Source organism: Lutjanus erythropterus, chromosome 18 (assembly GCF_056507025.1).
Source record: "Lutjanus erythropterus isolate fLutEry1 chromosome 18, fLutEry1.hap2, whole genome shotgun sequence".
In the NCBI taxonomy this organism is placed as follows: domain Eukaryota; kingdom Metazoa; phylum Chordata; class Actinopteri; order Lutjaniformes; family Lutjanidae; genus Lutjanus; species Lutjanus erythropterus.
Window position 1 is genome coordinate 18,981,023 of NC_139334.1, and position 22,251 is coordinate 19,003,273.

Sequence of the window (22,251 nt, forward strand, 5' to 3'; positions counted from 1 at the left end):
ATGCTGCTTAATCTTCATCTGTACACTCTTAGAAAGGGTTCCAAAAGGGTTCTTCATGAAGACCTGAGGTTCTCCCCGGACCCATTTGTTTCTGAAGAACTGTTTTTTGATGAAAGGGAAAACAGAGTTCTTCAAGGGGTCATCAAGGGATCTTTATACCATAATATAAGGGTTCTCGGTCAAACCCCCTGAATAGGTTCTAGGTAAAACCCATGGAATTTAAATGGTGTGTTCTATAGGTTCTACATGAAAGCCTTGGAATATAAAACGTTCTTAGTTGAACCCCTGAGTGGGGTCTTGATAAAAGCCTCTAAATATAAAAGGGTTCTCATAGAACCCTTTGGGTGCAGTCTAGAAGAGACTTTTGAAACATAATAGGGTGTGAATTCTCAGTAAAACCCTTGAAATATAAATGTGTTCTCAGTAGAACCCTCTGGGTGATTCCAGAAGAAACCCTTCTAATATAAAAAAGGTTCTTGGTCAAACTGTCGGGGTAAGTTCTAGATATGACTCGTGGAACATAAAAGGTGAATTCTATGGGTTCTTGGTAGGACCCCTTAGAGAGGTTCTAGATTAAGTCTTCTGAATTTAAAAGAGTGGATGGGCTCTAGAAAGGTGTGAGGTGGAAAGGCTCTGGTGGAACCTTTCACAGATGTTTGTAGGTACAACCCTTTATGTTGGGTTTAAGCTAGAACTCTCTGGGGCTCCAAGTAAAACATTCAGAAAAGGTTCTACCAGGAGCTAAAAAGAGTTATCCTATGAGGACAAGCTGAAGAACCTTTATGGTTCTAATTCGCACCTTTATTACCAGTGTAAATCTATGACTGTAGCTCTATAGGAACACAGTGACAAACAAAGCTAACATATAATTAATCTCGATATGATAAATGATATAATTTAACACATGTATCTAGTGGAGTGTGTGTATCTGTGTGTGAGTGAATGTGTGTGTGTGCACGTCATATGTTACATGTGTTAGTGAGCATCACTCACAATGTCACAGACAATCAGTTTTACGAGCGCAGTGTCCATAAATCTCTCTTCATTTATTAACCTCTTTCTCTTTCGGTCGCCCCTCAACTGTGACCGCCCGGCTCTCTCGCTGCAGACACATCTGTTTATTGCCTCCTGAGAGGACACGCTGAGTCAAAGAGATGCAGAGAAACTCAGCATGAAATGCCCTGATTGATCATCAACCCCACTTTGTACTGGTTAACTGGTAAAATGGGACAATCCGAAACAAGGCCTGGAGGCTAAATTTGATCCTCAACGAGTCCTCTTTTGGGTTTTTAATGGACCCAGAGAGACAAAGATGCATTGTTAAGTCTAATTTAAAGAACGTTCTGCAGGGAAATGTGCAAAAAACTTTCTAAAATGTAACATCAATAATACATTAAAAGACAAATATTCAATAGTCTAATACCTTTCTGTGTTCTGCAGTCTGCAATACATCAACAAAGTCACTCTTCAGGCAGTATAAAATTTAAATGCTATAACAATAACCACAGTTGCTTTATTAAAACCTTGTTTTCATCAGTCTAAATTACAGTTTATGTTGTGTGTATGACACACAAACAGACAAACACACATGAGGAAATGCAATATTGAGCAGATGAGGTTACTTCGTCTTTCTAATCTAGTTTCTAGTTTCTAATCTTGAGTTACTCACTATTAAACCTCTGCAAGCAGAGGGCAAATCCTCCTGTCCACACCACAGCAGTTTAAATATTAGTCACACAAATTTCTGTAATTTTCAAAGCATTTTTACTGTAAAATGAAGAAATCCTTACTGTATAATAGGGATACAGTAAATCACTGTATATTTACAATTGACAGGATTACTGTAAATTTCAATACAGTAATTTTAGTGGGATTGTTTTTCCAGCAGTCAACAGAGGACCTGACTTTCTTCCAGTCCAGGAAAATGTCACAAATGATGGGGATTACTGGCCACCTGCTTTTCTCTGTGTAACTTTATTGAAAGAGCAACTAAATTCTTCACTTTCTTCAGCCTTTGACTCCAGTGAGGTAATGTAACTCTGTCATTATTTTTTAAGTGTATGTTAGTTTAGCACAGCTCTCATAATGTTATCAGGCTGGTGTGGGAGTAACACCAATGGATAAAAGTCAAATCAGAATTGTGTGTGTGCTTTCCTGAACTGCAAAATCTAATAAATTGGGTGCACTCAAAAAATTATGCAAACTCAGTGCCTCAAAAAGTAAAGTTGAGATTTTAAAGTAAAAATTACTTGTTTATTTTGAGTCCACAATACTTAGACTAACTTGTTAGGGCCCGATAAGACATATACATGAGGTAATACTGTGACACCCTTCATCACCAACCCCCTGCACAGTTTCTCATCAGATCCACATCAGATCCATTCATTTGATTTTCTGGGGGGGAAATGTTCTATTAAACCAAAAGTATGTTTCTTAATTTAATTTCTTTACTAGGAAAGAATAAACATTTGAAGAGTCAGAACTGCCGTTTGTTTTTGTCGTCATACAGTGATGTCAAGTCGACTTGGTTCGGTCAGAACTTTGGAATATCAAATCACTGATCTTTGCTCACGACATCTTGGCAAGTAATTATACTGTTTGGAGGGATGCACGGTATGGACTTTTTTCAGCTGATGCATTGATTACCTGCTTCACATGGCCGATAAGATGACCGATGATTTCACATGTTAAAGAAGTTTATATAACCTGTAGTTTTTACTTTAATTTAAAAACTAAGATTTAATATTCCATGGCTGTGATTAAGCCAAATCTGACATTACTATTAAAACAAAGATACTCTGCTGGTGGTAGTTTCATACTTCCGGCAGAATATGAGAGTAAAGGTATATAATAGTCAGACATTTTCATTATTGTATAATCAGAATGACCTGTTTATATCTTCAGAGGGAGCAGATCTTATTCCATGGTGGACGTCATATTGTTCCACTATGCCCATTAGCCCAGAACACAAAAACCAAACACTGGCTCTACGTGGGGCCTATTGTGAGTTACATGGCCATGCTAGGTTCTTCCACACGTTTGGAAGGTGAGGTTGAGATAAAGTGTTTGCAATCTGCAAGCTCACCACTAGAGGCCACTAAATCCTACACTCTACAGTAGAGTTCACTCCTGTATTGATGATGAAGTACTCTGCTGATTTGACAACAGTAATGCATTCAGAATACATGAACAAGGGGGACCAGTATGGAGAGAGCAAAGGATTTTGAGCCACAGCTGCATAACAAACAGTCTGAGATGCAGATTTTTCTTTTTGTTAAAATAGCAAATAAAACAAATAGATAATAAACAAATATTACTCATAAAATTGTCTCTCAGTATCAAGAGCTAAGTGAAAAAAATGAATACAAAGACGCTGAGCCACTGTGTCTGGTGTCAGAGTTCACTCCCTGGGGACACATATACTGAAGCTACAATGATTCATGCATTCATGTGTCATGCACTCATCCCCCCGACACACAAACATGCACACTGCCAGAGAGTGACATATATGATGTCATCCCAACTGTATGAGTCATGCTACACAAAATGAAATCACATTTCTGAGAACAGAGGAGGACTAAAGAAGGTCGTTTTGGAAGAAACTTACTGACTGGGCTTCTTTTTATATGGAATAAAATATACGTGCTCAAGTTTTAATTGCTGTCAGCAGACCGTGGAGGGTATTATTTCTCTACCCGGAGACAGCCGTGGACTATTTTAAAAAACTTATTAGACCAACAGTGCTACATCAGCGAATTATGAATGAAAGTTTGACCTCCTGTCTTCTCCTCTCTTCTCCTCCACAGGTCTATTCTATTTATCTCACATATCCTGAGAAGATATGTTTTTACTTTTGGTGTTGTTATTTATTTATTTATTTTAATCTTTCTTTATGTCATATACCAGATGAATGATTTAGATCCCCTGCTCATCCTGTTCATGACAAAATGTAAGCAGAGATCAGTAATCTCTTTGTTCAGGTTGCCTTCCATCTTCTTCACACACATAACACACTAACACACACACACACACACACTCAACCACATACACAGAGAGACAATCACACAGGCACATCGGTCGGACATCTCCACTTAAATCAAACACAGACAGGAAATTGATATCAAACTGATCCACTGTGTGTGTCTGTAAATGTCTCTGTGTTATTTTTTTTCTCCACGAGTGTCCAAAGCATTTGTCAGGGGAAACAAGGGACAACAAAGGGAAATATGGGAAAAAATACATTGCACTAAACAGATGTTTAATTGTCTTGATATTGGTTCAGGTTCTGATTTTTTTTTTCAGACATGGCTTATAATCACTTTGAATTGGATGATAACAGAAAGATGGTATATTTTAGAGATTATTTAGTGAGGAATCTAACCAACCAATCATTTAGCACACTGAGGTCATGTTCTTTTTTTAACAGTATTTTCAGGCTGTTTGATATTAATACCTCTCCGATATTTTGGTTTGGGGAATATAAGTTTTGCCATCTGGAGGTTGGACACGTGGGAATAATAGCTGCCTCTTTTATTTCACATCATTTTGCATTTATTCCTAAAGATTAACGGGATAGTTATCGGTTAATGGGTGTCAGGAAAGCAAAACTGACGTAACTAATATATTTGCAAGGTTCAGATCAAGTATCTCTTCAACAGCCACAATTTGTCACTATTTGATTAAAAGCTCTCAAAGTTTTGGCCAGAAGTCGATGTATTTTAGACAAATTCAGATTCACAATATTTAAAAACAGTAGTCTGTTGCAGTAGCTGTAAAGGAAGTGGGACAATTAGGACTGTTGGGAAACTGCCCCAGGGGTCCCAGTGGGGAGAGGAAGACAAGCAAAGATTTAAATTTTAAAGGGGGGGTTTAAGGAGCCTTAGGTGTGTTGCGTAGATTTCATACCTGCTGTGGTGGATTTACGTGGGTGCACATACAGGAAGGAGCTTGATCTAATTAAGTTACTCTAGAGAGATGACTTCATCCTGACTCCCTTTTCCCTGCCCCCACCTGCCACACCCCACTCCCCCACCCCCACCCATGTTATCCCAGCGTTGCAGCTAGCATGACAGCATGTCTTTGGACCAAATTAGCTGTCAATGCAACCCCCTAAGTCCCCGACAGACAGTGGGGTAATTTAATCAGTCTGCTATAGCCTGCAGCAGAGCAGACATGCTTACACACACACACACACACACACACACACACACACACACACACACACGCACACGCACACACACACACACACACACATACATACATACAATAGTCCAGAATTAGGCGTGTGACATCATCCAAGGCAGCAGAGAAAAAGGCAGATAAGCTCTGACCTAACTTGAACTTAATTTAGTTTTTAGATCATCTGCAACATCGGCAATTTTAGCCTTAAATTTTCTCTCAAAAGTGTTAATAGAGTGAGTAAAATACAATTACATCAGTTTAAACACAGCCTGTGTAGATTCATCCAGATTTTTCATTGATATTGGTTTATGGTGACCAACTTTGAATTTATACATGATTTTACTTCCGTATTTCTGTTACAGTTTGGTGTTTATCAGCTGGTGATCTTGGTCGTGACTGACTTTTTTTCTGATGGATTAAGGTGAATGAAGCCTAATCCTAATCAGAACAGATTAAATTACCCAGATCACTATAATAACCAGATTACACAGACTCCCCCCTGACTCAAGACACTCCTGCCCCTTTTTAAAATCCCCCTGCACACACACATACACAAAAACAAACAGACACGCTGTCAGAAATGGTTGCAACATGGTGGGGGTGAGAGGGGAAGAGTGAGAAAGAGGCAGAAAGCTTGTGGACCTACAAGAAAGAATGAGGAAATGTGTAGAAGCCCTTTCTCACCAATGTGAGGGGAAATAAGATCCTGCAAGTCACAATAATGAGAGACTTTCTGGAAATAATGTCTTAGTATCTCAAAATTTTGAGAAACTTTTTCAAAATGATAAGGTAGTATATCAAAATAATGAGCTAATGTGCCTAGTAATGAGAAACTTTCTCAATATAATGACTTATATCTCAAAATATAGGTAGTAATAATTTCACATTATTCTGAGATACTAATTAATTATTTTTGAGATACAAACTCATGAATTTTGAGATATAAAATCATTATTTTTGAGATACCAAGCCATTATTCAGAGAAAGTTTATTATCATTTTGGGATAATAAGCTATTATTTTGCAAACTTTGCCATTATTTTAAGATACTAAGTCATTATTTAGAGATATTAAATCATTTTGAAAAAGTTTCTCATTAAAATGACTTACAGGATCTTTTTTTTTTTTTCTTTTCATTATAATGGCAGGAATGTGCTTCCACAGTAGTATCCTGACCTTTCAGTTTGTCAACAGTAATGACTTTGTGTGTGTGTTTGTGTGTGTGCATGTGTGTGCATGTGTGTGTATACGTGCATGTGTGTTTCTTTCTGTTGTGTCTCACATGTGTGTCTCATCTCTGGCTGTCTGTGTGTGAAAACAGAAACTCACTTATTAATTCACTTCTGTCTGGGGAGATTGGTTAATGAAATAGTCATCAGTGGGTTCATTACACAAAGGTGAGCGCACACACATGCACACGCATGCACGCGCACGCACACACACACACAGTGACTGGTGTCAACATTTTAACTAATGCAGTGACACAGTGAACAAAAGCCCAGCTGTCACTCCAGAGGCCTAACAATCATATATGAATATTCATCACAGCAGAGAGCGACAGAGCATCATCTTGGTTCTGTGGAGTCAACTCCTGATCTGAACCTCGTCCAGGCCCATCAAAACACACATGCAGACACCCTGAGGTACTAGTCTATTTATCTGTTAAAACAATGCCAGATGTCAAACTGAGCATGTAAATGGAAAAAATGTTATACATTATCTGAACATGAATGGTTGCTTTGATTTTTAGATGTATTATCTTTTCAGTGTTCTTCAGCAGTGTTTCTCAAACTGTGGAGTGGGCCCCCCTGGTGGGGCATCGAGCTATGGCAAGTGAGGAGTGGATTAAAAAAAATGAATGAACATGATTTATGTAGGGAAAATAAACAAGCGTTTGCTGATGTTATCATGCTGACCTTTATTTCACTAAAATTCAACCTGGATTCATTTTTGTACGTTGCCACACTAGGGCTTTGCTTTGAGACAGTTTAATTTAATTTTTTCTTTTTTAAAGATCTGAAGTTTCCTTTCACACCTACAGTGTAAACTCTATTCAAAGAAGGACCCCTGGTTTGTGGTGTAGTATAAGGACAATCATTACAATATGTTGCAGTTACAGTTGGATTGACCATTTTTATTATTATTATTATTATTATTATTATTATTATTATTATTAGTAGTAGTAGTAGTAGTAGTAGTAGTAGTAGTAGTAGTAGTTTATTTTAGAGGTCTGTCATTTTCCTGGAAAGCTAGCCAATTTAAAATTAATTATTGGAAAATGGAAATGTCCAAGTAACTATTAATGCATCATTCTTTTATTATTAAACCTAACTGCGTGCTTGTCTGCAAACAAAATACACAGATTTATATGTTCAGCTGACCTATGTGCAGTGACTAAGACACTCTCCAAATTATGCATCCAATTAATTTAAACTAATTAATTGGATGTGCATCAAATGACTACTGTCTCACTTTTTCCTATAATTACACATTTAAATTACATCAACAACAGTAATAATAATAAGCATTACACTATTTTTTTTATGTCTTTAACTATATGAGTGTCTGCATGTATTGACTGATATTGTTACTCCTGTCCAAGCTCTGACCAAGTTTATTTACATTATGGTAGTACAATATTGGGAATGACAGACACATAATGTTTATGATCATGGAGTACATTTTATCAAATGTAGTTTTCTAAATGACTCATGTGCCATATACACACACATACTCATATTTGCCTATACAAATAAAATTTAATTGAATCTATTATTATTATTAGTAGTAGTAGTAGTAGTAGTAGTAGTATTAGTAGTAGTAGTATTTTTATTATTGGTAGTAATAGTAGTAGTAGTAGTAGTAGTAGTAGCACTGCAATATTTTTATCTCCTTAAATATATATGGGTGTCTGCATGACAAAAATAACATTTAAAATCTGTGTCAGAGGAGCAATTATTGCACATATTATTATCATTGTACATGTAGAATCTACATGTAGCAGCATCACCCAGAGTACACTTGCAGTATGACAGCACCTCTAACAGTATTGTAGTTATTCTAACAACGACCAGGCGGTGGTGGTAAACACCCATTTAATTAGACAAACCAAAGTCAATGGAAGAATCCGTCATGGAGGTTCATTCAGGGCGTGTCGCTGACTTCCTTTATGTACACAACACTTTCTTAGAGCCCGCCTCTCGCCGCATCTGATTGGCTTCTGTGCTTACCGTTGGGGAATTCTCTTTCTGATTGGTTAAGTATCCTGTCACTCACCTGTGACAGACGACACACTGCTAGCTATTTCGAAAATGAAACTGGCATCGAGGGAACAGAAAGAAAACGAAAACAAGACGATTATCAGATAAAAATCCCCGTGGATTTCACTGTTTTAGGCTGACACACGGGGGTGCAAGAACCAAACGGTAAGCTGGACTCCATGTGGGTTTGAGAGGAGACATATTTTTAGTGAGAGAGTCAGGCCTGTGCTGTCAAACCACGACAACAACAACACCTGAATCTGTCCTCCTGTGTTGGCTTCGTAACCTTATGTGTTGCTGCTAGCTTAATTAACACTCACAAACAGGTAGTTACTCGTCAGCACTCGGGTATTTCTGTCATTTTGTGTGGGATTAAGCCTGTGTAAGAACTATGTTACCTCCGCATGGAAATATGTCACAAAACCCTGTCCTAGAGTCTGTTGTGGTCCTTTATAGACTGAAGTGGACATGTCTCTTCCCTTTTTTCAGCTGGGAATGTTGAGTCAACACCAGAGCGGGATGGGACGCACTGTACTGCAGTGGAGGTAAGCATATTTCTGTGTCATTTGTCTGACATAAGCCACACAATGGCTCTGCTTTGAGACAGTTTAATTTCATTTTTTCTTTTACAAAGATCTCATGTAGCTTTTCACACCTGCAGTGTAAACTACTTGTCAAAGAAGGGCCCCTGGTTTGTGGTTTAGGATAAGGACAGTCATTACACCACAAAATGTTGCTGTTACAGTTGGATTGACTAAAACTTAGAAATAAGATCCCTTTTTGACAAATATTTAGTGTCTTTTTAAGTCCAGGTTCAATTTGGTTCATTTTTTCCAACTTTCTACGCACTCATGTTTGTCTTTGCTAGGGTTGCCATACCCCACATGCATGGTGTCCTTTTTCAGCACAAGCTGTGGTCAACAGTTTGTTAGAAGTGTTTACACTGCCGACAATGCATAAAAAATTACATGTGCTTATGTAACATTTTTAGTTATAATCGATAACCTTATTATAATACAACCATTCTAGCTTGTAAGAAATATTCATAAATAGAGGAGAAAAAATTAAGCAGTAAACTACAATACATTCTGTTTACATGTAAAGTGATGTATCCAACTCCTGACTTTTTACCTGTTTCATCAAATGTCAATTAATGCCTAAATCACTCTAAGTGTAAATATTTCTTTTAAACAATTCAGTCCATAGACATAAATCAGACACCACGTGAAAGCATCACAGTTGCACTATCAACTGGTTTTCCCTGCAGCTTGTCTCGATATGATATGTAAATAAAATTATGTTACTTTAATTAAAACATGCTCAGTGTCTTCACAGGTGAATAAACATTCTCAATAGGGTATCCATGGAGTGCCTGGGAACTCCTGGTGATTTTATCAACCCAGAGATTTTCGTCACTATTTAAGTAGACAAATCCTGAGACAGAGACCTTTGTTAGCGAGCTATTTGGTCGGTTTGACTTTCATTTCATCAATTCGTTTCAGTCTTAACTGAAGAGGCGGATGCAACATAAAGGGGTTAAACCACACATTTGTGTAGGTGCATACTAGATACTGATTTCATTTGTTCAACAGGAAATGTGACAGTCTGTGAACAATCAGCTCAACTCAGCTTTACTTTTATCACACCTTTCATGTACACGTGCAGCCGAAAGTGCCTCACATACCAAAATTAAACAACACAGACAAAAAAAAAAACAATTGTAAATAAAACATTTAAAAGAATAAAACTTGACAATAATCAAATGTTTACAACAAATCAATAAACTCTCACCACTACTTTTATGAGACATATAATGAACATTAAAAAGAAAAGCGTTGGAAGACCTTTGTAATGTGGCTGAAACATAAAATGAAAGCAGGGACAGGGAGGAACATTGTCATTCAATATTTCCATCAGTAACAAACAAATATTTATTATCCTTTAGGGGCACATGTTTCTTCCCTCTTAAAATGTTGTCATGTGAAGATATTTCAGTAGTCCAGGGTTGCATTTCTTGCCCTTTAACCAGGGAATCTAGTTTTGAGGCCCTTTGTCAGCAAGAATCCAGCAAGAATCCAGCTCCAGGGTTGCAGCTCTGTTGCTGATCCTGACCCCTGACCTTCTCTCAGAAAGATCAGGCAAAGTACCAAATCAAGGCTAATATTAATGTTAAGGCCTTTATGGAGGCTGTAACCTGTACAACAACTTTTCCATAATGCAGGGTGTGTCAGTATAATAATGAATTGATAATTATCCAACAGATGTGTGTAAACTTCACTCCCTTTCCTCTTTTGTCACTCTCTTGCTCCCTTCTCCCCCCATCATGTTTTGCTGCTCGTCTGTATACCTTCACCCCTCTTGCCTTCCTCTCATGACGTTCTCTGTGTTCCAGTCTGTAGCAGTGGGCCCGGCTACTTGGTGAAAGTGAAACTGATGTCAATATGGCACACTTTGACACAGAGTACCAGCGCCTGGAGGCGTCCTACAGCGACTCTCCCCCTGGAGAGGAGAACCTGCTGATGCACGTTCCTGAAGGAGCCAAATGTATGACAAGCATGCACACACAAATCATTAACATTCCACACACAACAACAACAGCAACATTACTGATTTGTGATAAATCTTTTGCAGCCCAATGGCACCACATAGAAAACCTGGACCTGTTTTTCCAGAGAATATCCTTTGACATGGTCTTGGCATGTATTCCTAATGTGTTTTGAGTGTCTCTGACAAATGAATTGTGCTTCTTTTAAAGTTTTAACAGAAATCATTAACCTAAGATACAATACTCCTTAACATCCATTACGTTTATAATCTTCACCAGAAGAATGGATTCACCTGTATGCTGCTGGGAGAGATCTTTGAGCTGGTGTATGTATCCAGTCCACCCGTAATTAAGTTTTTGAAGGAATCTTGTGTCTGTCATAGTGCTTAATGTGCCCTATAAGTATGTTTTCTTACCATCTTTTCTTTTCTCCTCTGCTTCCTCCTCCCTCCTTCTCCATGCAGTCAGTTGCTGTTTGTGGTTGGCTTCACAGTCTTCCTGGCTAACTGCGTTGACTATGACATACTCTTTGCCAACAAGTCTGTAAATCACACTGATTCATCTAAAGTCACTTTGCCTGATGCCTTCCTCTCAGTGGAGGTCTGCAGTAACCGGTGAGTGTGACACTGTATTTAGTTCAGTTAGTTCATGATGCTTTTTTTGTACAATTATACACTTCTTGTTGTACAATTATACAGTTGTAATTTCAGGACAATATGAAGATATGTGCGATGTTATTCAGAGGGATGTTTATGAGATATTGAAAGATCGACACTTGCAAGCAGACTGTCTTCAATATTAATTGATGTACATGATCACATGGAACTGTTATTTCATGGTTTACTCCTTACAAGTTAATCTCCCAGTTGTACCTTTTTTATGACACAACATAACTTGAAAGTGTGATGAGTTCCCAGCAGCACAGATACAGGAGTTTGGCCTCATTGTTTTGCAGTGTGTATCTGTCAGAAAAACACGCCAATATCAATCAAAGGAATTGATGGGTGGTTCTGGTTTTCAAGTCTCATCCCTAGCCCCAAGCATCTGCCACATTGTCCATGCCCCTTTTTATATATTTTCCACCATAGTAATAAAAGTAAAATAATGTTCCTGTTGCCATTACTTAAGCTGAAATGTGTCATGAATTCAGTTATTTAGATTAGTAAGTGTGTCACAACTGTCCAAATCCACGATTCCATTTGACTTTTGATTTTAAGGTCACGATTGTTATGCTATTACTATCTGGTCTTGATTTGTAAACATCAAGAGATCATTGCTTTTACACCCTGACAACTGTCGTTTACATTTTCAAATTCTTCTTTAAAGACATATACATGGTATCTGTATATGTCTATATGGTATCAAGTGTGAAGTAAAGGCCAGTAAGCTGTACTGTGTCATCTCTGAAATGTTGTTTCTTTCTTTGGATACATGCTAGATGCTGAAAGTAGGCAGGGATGGAGAGAAAAAAAAATAATGGCAGAATCACTGAATCTGCCTTTGATTTCAATCATGGAAATTGAAAGCTCATTCTGATTTAACATTGAAATTCTGACACCCCTACTGGTTAGGTCCAGTGTGTTTATATTCACTATACAGACATATTAAATATGCTAAAGCAATTCCACTTCTCTCAAGACCTGAACACTTTTGAATATATAGATCCTTTAATCACAGAGGTAAATATTTTCTCCTGCAGTATTCGAGACAATGCATTTGTGATCTTCGTGCTGATAATCTCTGGGGTGTTTTGGCTACACCGGCTAGTCAAATTCATCTACAATGTCTGTTGCTACTGGGAGATCCGATCCTTCTACATCAACGCGCTCAAGATGACCATGGTGAGACAGGCAAAATTATACCAGGAAGTTATTTTTTAAATGGCTATTGAAAATTGATTTTGTTGGCAGATTCCTTATAATTGCATAGAATAGAGTCATTGTATTCATTAATCTCCACTGTGCGTCTATTTTCCAGTCAGAACTTCCCTATGCAACATGGCAGGAGGTTCAGGCGAGGATAGTGGAGATCCAGAAGGAGCACCAGATCTGCATCCATAAAAAAGAGCTTACCGAGCTTGACATTTACCACCGCATCCTCCGCTTTAAAAACTACATGGTACGCTGCTTGTGTGCTGAACTATTCATGGCTGACACAGCTACTTGCAAACATAATGAAACAGTGCACCAAAGCTTTCTTCCTGCTCTTCTCCAGGTTGCCATGGTGAATAAATCACTCCTTCCTGTGCGATTCCGACCTCCAGTACTCGGGGAGTGTGTGTTCTACACCCGGGGTCTCAAATACAACTTTGAGCTCATCTTCTTTTGGGGGCCAGGTGTGTTCATTACATATATACAGTCTTTGCATTTTTTTGTGGTGAAATGAACTATTTGCATGCATGCACTCATATTTGCCTATTTGCCAAGGTTTAGAATTACAAAGGACTATTCTTATGACCTTTGTGTTTCTGTTTTGGTTGCTCTGTAGGCTCTCTGTTTGAGAACGAGTGGAGCCTGAAACCAGAGTACAAGAGAGGAGGGAACAGGCTCGAGCTGGCAGACAGGCTGGCATCCCGTATTCTGTGGATTGGGATTGCCAATCTGCTGCTGTGTCCTGTCATTCTGGTGTGGCAGATTCTTTATGCGTTCTTTAGTTACACAGAGGTAAGCGGTTCACATGCACATACAAACTTTATGCAAGTTCCTTTTTCATTTAGTGCTCTAGACAGTAATGTGTTGTGTGTGTTCATAGGTGATCAAGCGGGAGCCTGGTTCTCTAGGAGCGAGATGCTGGTCTCTGTATGGTCGATGTTACCTGCGTCATTTCAATGAATTGGACCATGAACTCATGTCACGGCTCAGCAAAGGCTACAAGGTCAGTGTACAAACTTATCTCCTATCAAATAATATGTAATACATAATTAAAACAATATAATACTAACTTTTGGTGGTATGTAAAGTCCTGAAGCTACCTAAGACAAACGATCCTTTAGTTTAGTTTTTGTTTTCCTGCTTTTTGTGTTCTTTTCTATGTGTTTAATTAAAAAAAAAGTATGCCCAGGGCTTTTTGTGTGTATGTTTTTTGCTGTGGTATCAAAAGAGGAATCAAGTATTGTTTTTCTATACTGTTATTGTACCAAAGTTTAAAATTCTGGTATTCTGTCAATCCCAGTGCAGAACACCACAACATAATTTTCTTTTCTTTTTTTTTTCCTTTAACCATCACGCTCCTGTTGCTTGTACATGTGTCTCTCAACCATTGCCTGTAGTAGAGTTAATAATTGAGTCTGTTTCCTCCTTTTTTCTCTTCTTCTTCCTTTCTGTTCCTGTTTCATTCAGGCCGCATCCAAGTATATGAATTGTTTCCTCTCACCACTCCTGACGGTGGTTGCAAAGAATGTAGCGTTTTTTGCCGGGTCCCTTCTGGCTGTCCTGATTGCCCTGACTATCTATGATGAGGATGTTCTTGCAGTGGAACATGTTCTGTCATCGATCACACTGCTTGGAGTGTGTATCACAGTCTGCAGGTAGGGATTAGTGTCACCCAGTTAATCTCCCTAAATACGCACATGTGCATTGATTTCATGGTTTTATTTACACAGCTGCACTGCAGCAGCTAATCATTGCAATGGTATAAACAATTACAATTGCTAAAATTGATCACAAAATCATGATTAATCACCTATAAATTATTACCTTTGTCACCATAAAACTGATATTAGTCGGAAAACATCAAACATGAATATTCAACACAAATGTGGAGCTATGTGCAACTTTAGGACTTTTAACCATGAGCTATTTCTTTATTGCCCTTTTAAAGCTACCCAGAGTTGTAATCCCCCTTTAATGCTCTTCGGCAGCTTATTCTGCTCTATAACTGATGGGTATAAGAGGGTTTCCTTCCTTAAGTAGCTATTAGCTCGACTATTTGAAGTCTTTTAGTAGCACTAAATTTAAATAATTTTGAATTATTTCATGGGAACATTCCCATGCATTCAATTGTGAGGAATAAATCTAGTTCTACCACTATCAGTCTCGTACTTTCAACCATCCAAGACACTCAAGAATCCATCAGAAACGTCACAGGTAGATTCTGAACTATAGGACTGAATTTGTTATTTCATTTGTGTTTTTTTTAATTCCCACTAAGACATGTTTTTTTTTTTCAATATTAGGTAATAAAAACTTCTTCAGTCTTCTGAATTCCAGAGTTATAAGCACAGTTCCACAACTTGTCCACCACTTCTCTCTTCAGATCATTTATTCCTGATAAGCACATGGTGTTTTGTCCGGAGCAGCTGCTGCGGGTTATCCTGGCTCATATCCATTACATGCCTGACCACTGGCAGGGCAATGCACATAGATATGAGACCCGTGACCAGTTCTCCCAGCTCTTCCAGTACAAAGCAGTGAGTATGAATACTAAACTAGGAATAAAAATCAAGACTCGGAATAATTACAAGGGAATTAAATTCTCAAAACAGAGAGGCCTTTTCCATGGCAGACATATTAACATGAAATCTTGAGTGTAGTTAATTGTATTCCTATGACTATATATATATGACCATATTCCTGTGACTATATTCCATTTACATATACCAATTTGAAGGCCTTGCTATTGTGCAAGCTGGTCTATGGACATGGCTTTCTGTGACAGTTATAAATGCATTCAAGCCATTATTATGATTTTTTTTCTTCTACAGTGACAGTTGAGCACAAAAAACACACCATGGCCATTGTGTCTAATTGATGGATGTAAATTTTATGTTATTATTAAAACAATTAATTCCATGATGGAAAATGTTCAGTTAATGCGACCCCTCAGAGAAACCAGGAACACCACAGATTTCTGCTGTTGCCTATCAAGCAGATCTACTGAAGCAGTAGGAGGTTTAGAGTCATGCTGAGAAGTACTTTGTTGGTACATAAGTACCTCCACTATCAAGAATGTCCCAGCTGGTGGCATTTTTAATTTTAATCAGAAAATTAGAATTGTTCTTCAAATATTGAATCAAAATTAATTTAACATGTTTTGAGTGTACAGTGTTGACCTTTCCCCTCTGTTACCTTCCAGGTTTTTATCCTAGAGGAGCTGCTGAGTCCGGTGGTGACTCCCATCATCCTGATCTTCTGTCTGAGGAGGAAGTCTCTGGAGATCATTGATTTCTTCAGGAACTTCACTGTGGAGGTGGTCGGGGTAGGAGACACTTGCTCCTTTGCCCAGATGGACATCAGGCAGCATGGACACCCAGCGGTGAGGGACTGCAAGATTTAGATTTAGATGAACTCATTCGAAGGTGAAATATGAAAGAATGAGAGTTTGTGAGAGTATATCTGTGGGTTCACCCTGTCTATTCTCTGTGTAGTGGATGTCCGAGGGGAAGACAGAGGCGTCTATCTACCAGCAGGCGGAGGACGGGAAGACGGAGTTGTCTCTGATGCACTTTGCCATCACTAACCCCCAGTGGCAGCCTCCTCAAGAGACCACACACTTCATCAGCCAGCTGAAAGAACGGGTTCACAGAGAGGCCGCGGGGGCTCCTTCAGACACGCATCCACTCTCACTGTCTGAGTCTGAGGTGCAGAGATTAACTAACAGTCATCCTGAAATATCACAGTGGTCATAACTTACATTTCATCACATCCTTAGTGGTAGATTTACTCTCTTCTCATGCCTTTTCTCTCTCCTATAGCCAAGGAGCCTCATTGCAAACATCCTGGGAGCTCCCTCTACGCTGACCTCAGTTCATTTCGGCAGGGATAGCTCTTTGACCAATCACGCAGCAGCTGGCATAAGCGATGGGGCATCAGCCTTACGTTCCCTGTCCCCGATCAGCAGCAGTCTTCACCTGAGAGGCAGTTTGAGTGCAGCTCACAGGGCTGGCCACACATCAGCCATGAGCAGAGCAATGGCCGGCTCTGGGTAGGAAAACTCTCCCTCTGAATAATACTTCAACTCTATTCCTTTTGTGCCTCATACATGGTTTCTCAAAGTCCCTAAAAATTAAAATGCATGTCTCAAATATGATTTTAATATGAATTTTTCATTCTTGCTTTTAAATGTGTTTTTGGAAAAAATGATGTGATAACCACTAATGCAAGCAGTGCATCAACACAAGTTTATCAAGTAAAATACTTCATAAATTATAATTTCTGCAATGAAAGTTTTAACAAAAATTCATCACTCAGGTGTGAGATATTTTGGTTCAGTGTTGGGTTTTTAACTAAATCATTGTTTCTGTCCCTGTTGTGTTAGCCTAATAAGCTAAGCTAATGTTAAGTTGGCAGGAAAGAGCATAGAACATAAACATGTTTGCAGTCGTGAAATAGGTCTTAAATTGCTTTCATAACAGTCTTAAAAATGTCTTAAATGTAACTTGTAGACACCATGGATCAAACTGCAAAATCTACCATGCTATGTTTGCAAGAGATTTGTCACGGATGACCTAGCTGAAATCCTAATTTATATTCAGTATTTTCCTTTTTTTTCATCCTCTTTTCTTCTTATTTGCATTCTCTTTCTGCAGGACTGATGCCCGCACTGTGAGCTCAGGCAGCAGTGCATGGGAGGGTCAGCTCACCAGTCTGGTCCTGTCAGAGTATGCCTCCACTGAGATGAGCATCCACGCACTTTACATGCATGAGGTAACTGTGTGTGAGCATGTGTGGGAAGAGAGACAGAGGATATCCGTAGGAGTCACAAACTGAATGAAGAACAGTGTGTCGTGCATTTGTGTTATTATCCTGAGTATCTCTCAAGATCTTCATCCATACTCCCTCCTATTTTTTTCCTTGTAGCTACACAAGCAGCAGTCTCGTGGCGAGCTCTCCCGTCACACATGGCACAGGCAAGAAAGCGACGAGAGCAGCGACAGCGTCCCAGATGAAGTGAGGAGTGAACCCAACCCTCAATCCAGAAATTTCCCCCGTTCGCACACTTTCCCCACCACAGTTCCCAGTCCCAGTGCCATTCCCACTTCAGCTTCAGCCACCAGCAGTACCACTATGGGCCAGGAGAGGGCATCATCACAGAGCAGTGCTCATCGCCGCTACAGTGGTCCCGCTGCAGGTACCTATGTTTTTAATGACCTCTCTATTTTCATACCATATGCATTTGAATATTATTTAATGATCCAGTCAGACTTTGAAAGGATGAGTGATTTTCACCTTCTAATCTCTTTAATGTTCTTTCTTTTTTTTTTTACTTTAAATGGTATTTATATAGTATCTTTTATACACACATGCAGCCCAAAGTACCTCACAAAGCAAAACTAAAACAACACAAACAAAAAAAACAATTAATGCATTTTCACAAGACTAAAAATTACAATAAAAGAATAAATGTCAAAAATAAAAGTTGATAGGGTCAAATAAAATAAAACAAACTAAACATCAGAAATCACAATAATGTTAAACCCAATGATTAAATTTAAAAACTCAGGCTACAACATTGCTTCAAATTAAAAGCCAGATGAAAAAGATAGGCCTTTAATATCCTGCTGAAAATACCAAGACAGCTTGTCATTCTAATATCCAGAGACAGTGAGTTCCACGGTTTAGAGACATAAAAACAGATGGCACTCTCACTGGTACATTTATGTGACACATAGATCTTATCTTTAGAGCACTAAATCATATTTTCACAACAGCTCTGTACTCTTGTGGCATCACCAATTTGACAAATGAAAACAAGTTGATAGAACAAATACACCTTTAGAGACAGGGGTTAATCTTATGATAGGAAATACTTTATTCCAAGATCATGTAGTATGTACAAGGAAGGAAAAAGTCTACCACACTGGATTATTATAAGAACCACAGGGATTTCAGAGTATTTCATATTTTTTATAAATCAGGACAGTTTACAGGACAGTAGCTGAACAGATCAGTGTTACAGTTTTCTGAATTGCTGAGGTACACTTCATGCAACTGGGATCCACTTGATCTTCATCATCACCTTAGCACAGCAGAAGTCAAATGTGTTGCAAATGTGTTAATACTTTTTCATTGGTTTCAGTTATTTTTCACATCCTCTTTCAAAGCAGTTAACACAGAGCTCATAGAAATACCCAAAACTCTGTTGGATTAACTATATCAAACAAGGAAAATGTCTTATTCGTAGCTGATAGAATTTACTTGCATAATTATGGATCTCTAAAGCACCTGTATGAAAGGCCTTTGCACAACTCTTCAATTAGGAATCAGTCATTATCCATCTGTAAAAGATGCCACCTCTGTGTTTCTATTTGCAAGCTTGGATCAAAGATCAGAGTCGCAGAGGGGGCTGAGGAAAAGGAGTTCATGTTTGTCGGGCTTTCCATTTTGTTGTGATCCAGCCAGAAATAATGACATAGAAAAATCGGATGTAATACAATACCGTAAAAATATTATTTCTGATTATTTCCAAGTTTGCGCAACTTTACTGGTCTTTTGGTAAAGAAAGAATGCAGTACAAAAGCTGCCCCATAATTCATGTCCAAATGATTCAAGTCCGTGTGCTTACTGTGGGTTTTAGATGTCAACAACAGTTCGTGGTCACTGAAAGAACTGAAATGAATGAAGAAAACTTTCTAGAAACTGACTCTTTTTACTGTATTTGAACAGAGGATCTCCAAAAAGTGTAAAAAGAGAGTTCAGCAGGAATTGTTATCTCTAGTAAAATCATCTTTGGAGAAGAGGATACAATTTAGGCTTTGCTTGAACTGATTCATATTGATATCTGTATTTTGTATTTTGTTCTCCATTGTTTAATTCAAAGAATTACTTAACTTGTTGCATGTTTTTAAGGTTTTGTGAGTGTTACATCATTTTGCAAACAAAATGTCTTATTTTGTACTTTCAGTTTAGGTCTGTGTGCAAATTGTTTTGAAAATGTAACTTCTAAATGGACAAATGTGTTCAAGCACATGAGAAAAACCGTCATTTCTAACTCTTTTCCACCACACTATCTTTGTCTTTCTGTTATCCAGACTGTTTTGGTGCAGGGGGGAAGGTAGTGAGGTCGGCTCGGGTGCCCATGGGAGGGTGGGCAGAGGAGGGTCAGGCAACACCGCGACACCATGAGCCACTACAAGAGGAGAGTTCAGAGGATGAACTGCCTCCTCACATCCACAAGGTGAATGCTGTTTGTGTGTAATTTGAATGGTGATGTTAATTTGCTCATGTGCACTGAAATTTAACAGATATTTTTGTTCTCTTTCTCTCACTTTAGGTTACATAACCAAGCCGTGTAAACAAGTGTCATCGTCCCACCCTCCATAGTTAATCAAACACACACATCCTTGTTGTTGTTGACCAAACTGTTATCCAGGATTGACCATCTGATATGACACAGACGAAGATGGACGTGCAAGAGTGGTGTCCCATGATCCCTACTGACACTTGACTAGTGAAATCATCTGGACAAGTTACAACTGATGGCACCATGAACCGTTCAAAGATACTGTAAGACTTATTAAATATGCCTACACAAAACAAACAGGGTATATATCTGGATTTGTGTGTCAGAAGAGGACCTACAGGATCAAGTCATTTCAAATAGCCATTGATATCATCAGAGTACACTACGCTCTTTCTTTTTTTTTAACTAAAGATTACATAATGAAAGTGCATGTGTTGCTGTGATGTAAAGAAAAATAGTGACCACGTCAGCACTACTGGAGGCATATTTGGCACTTTGTCGCTGTGAAAAAAAATACCAAACAAAATGCCTAAAATGTAATCACAGTAATCCAAATTGTGCTATCTGTATTGTTCTCCCCTTTACTAATCAGATGGCATGAAAAGTTAAATTTGAAGAATGTGTGGTGTCTCTAACAATGGCAGCATTCACCAAAATATGCTGGTAACACACTGACTTTCATTGTGTGTATCTGTTGTTGTACCAGTAGGAGGAGGCTTCCTACCATGTGCTCTGTATTTCAGCTTGAATTCTGCCTCTTAGCAAAGCAGAAGAAGGCCTCAAATAGAATCAAATTCACCATTTTAAGTTATCATTCTTCTATAGGGATTTTAGATTTCTTTCTGCATTTCTTGCATTACAAAGTTCATATTAATTTTCTAAAAAGCTCTGAAACTTTTCCCAGGTTCTGGCTCTGTTTGCACAGATTAGATGCTTGTTTAAAAGATAACTATACAGCGCAGCCTGGTATTCTGCACGCACACATGTATTGTAAATAAATTGTATCAGATTACTTCGCAGCAACCATTCAAACTATCAAATTAATCAAACTTACACAACATTTTGTGATGTGCAACCAGAGATGCTGTGTGCAAGCACATATTAATCTGATTTAACCCAGGTTTTTATTGTTTATTAGTCATTATTTTGCAAAAGAGTGGAACATACAAACAAAAGGCTGTTTTCAGCATGTAATATTGACTTCTGTGCCATACAAAAAGCCCTCAAGCACAAGTGCATGATCATCATCCAGATTTCTTCTAAAGAGTTTTAACTCATCCCACAGTAATGACCATCCACCACTTCTGCTTAATCACAGCATGATTTTCCCCTTCCCTGTCATGAAGCCTCAGTTCTTTGAAAGAATAATTATGCACTTTAATAATTTGTTAATGCAGAGGGTGTCACTTGTTTGTATGTGTATGTTTCATATATATATATTTTGTAATTATTTTATTTATCAAAGGGATGTGCCATGATGATAGACAGCTGTAAATCAAGGTTGTGTTTTCTGTCGTGGATAGAGGATGAAGAATCACTGTCACACTGCTAATCTAGATTGATAATCTGATAATATGGACAAGGATGCAGTGATCCAGTGTGGCACTGCTCAATTAAAGGTGATTGTGTAGGAGTTTTGTTGTTTGTTTTATAGATCCTGTAAAATATCATTTTGTACAGCTGTAAATTCATCCATTAAAGACAAGGCAATGATTCTGTGTGTAGACTGAAATAGCAAACACGACAAAATGACACAGATAGTGACCTTGACTATGTCTATTAAGCCGTTAAATTTTACATTTGTTTGGTCCTAACTATTACGTACGTCACCATGGCTGTGTCTAGACAGGAACCCAAGATTTGCGCTCGCGGGATTTTGTACGTCTTTTTCTGTTTTTTTCATCGTGCATGTTTATCAAACTGTTTACGTTATTTTAGACGTGCTTAGGTTAAAAAAATACAGCGTTATGATCATAGACCTTTTTGTAATATATCCGTGCACAGCTTGGGTGAAATGTTCACTCTCGCGAGATTTTTCGCGGATCTGTGGTTCCCATCTAGACCCAATAAAACAACATCACTCATG

At 38.3% G+C, this 22,251-nt stretch overlaps 1 protein-coding gene across 1 annotated transcript; it reads left to right on the plus strand.

The window, feature by feature from the left end:
• The first annotated feature begins 8,465 nt into the window (after positions 1-8,465).
• atg9a (ATG9 autophagy related 9 homolog A (S. cerevisiae)) lies at positions 8,466-21,878 on the plus strand. The gene is made up of 20 exons (XM_084742313.1): positions 8,466-8,605; positions 8,930-8,985; positions 10,833-10,984; positions 11,072-11,115; positions 11,247-11,311; positions 11,450-11,599; positions 12,685-12,826; positions 12,963-13,103; positions 13,200-13,320; positions 13,473-13,648; positions 13,737-13,859; positions 14,324-14,511; positions 15,240-15,393; positions 16,059-16,238; positions 16,351-16,563; positions 16,678-16,907; positions 17,512-17,629; positions 17,783-18,053; positions 19,954-20,099; positions 20,196-21,878. Exons 3-20 carry the CDS (start codon positions 10,882-10,884, stop codon positions 20,202-20,204), a joined length of 2,574 nt encoding a protein of 857 aa, XP_084598439.1. The 5' UTR covers positions 8,466-8,605; positions 8,930-8,985; positions 10,833-10,881; the 3' UTR covers positions 20,205-21,878.
• Positions 21,879-22,251: the final 373 nt, after the last annotated feature.

What these genes read in the sequence shown, in the direction of transcription:
- atg9a (XM_084742313.1), top strand. Translation starts at nt 10,882, where the DNA reads ATGGCACACTTTGACACAGAGTACCAGCGCCTGGAGGCGTCCTACAGC. An exon ending in GGAGAGATCTTTGAGCTGGT is followed by an intron (nt 11,312 to 11,449) that starts GTATGTATCCAG and finishes TTCTCCATGCAG; the next exon opens with TCAGTTGCTGTTTGTGGTTG. An exon ending in CGTTCTTTAGTTACACAGAG is followed by an intron (nt 13,649 to 13,736) that starts GTAAGCGGTTCA and finishes GTGTGTTCATAG; the next exon opens with GTGATCAAGCGGGAGCCTGG.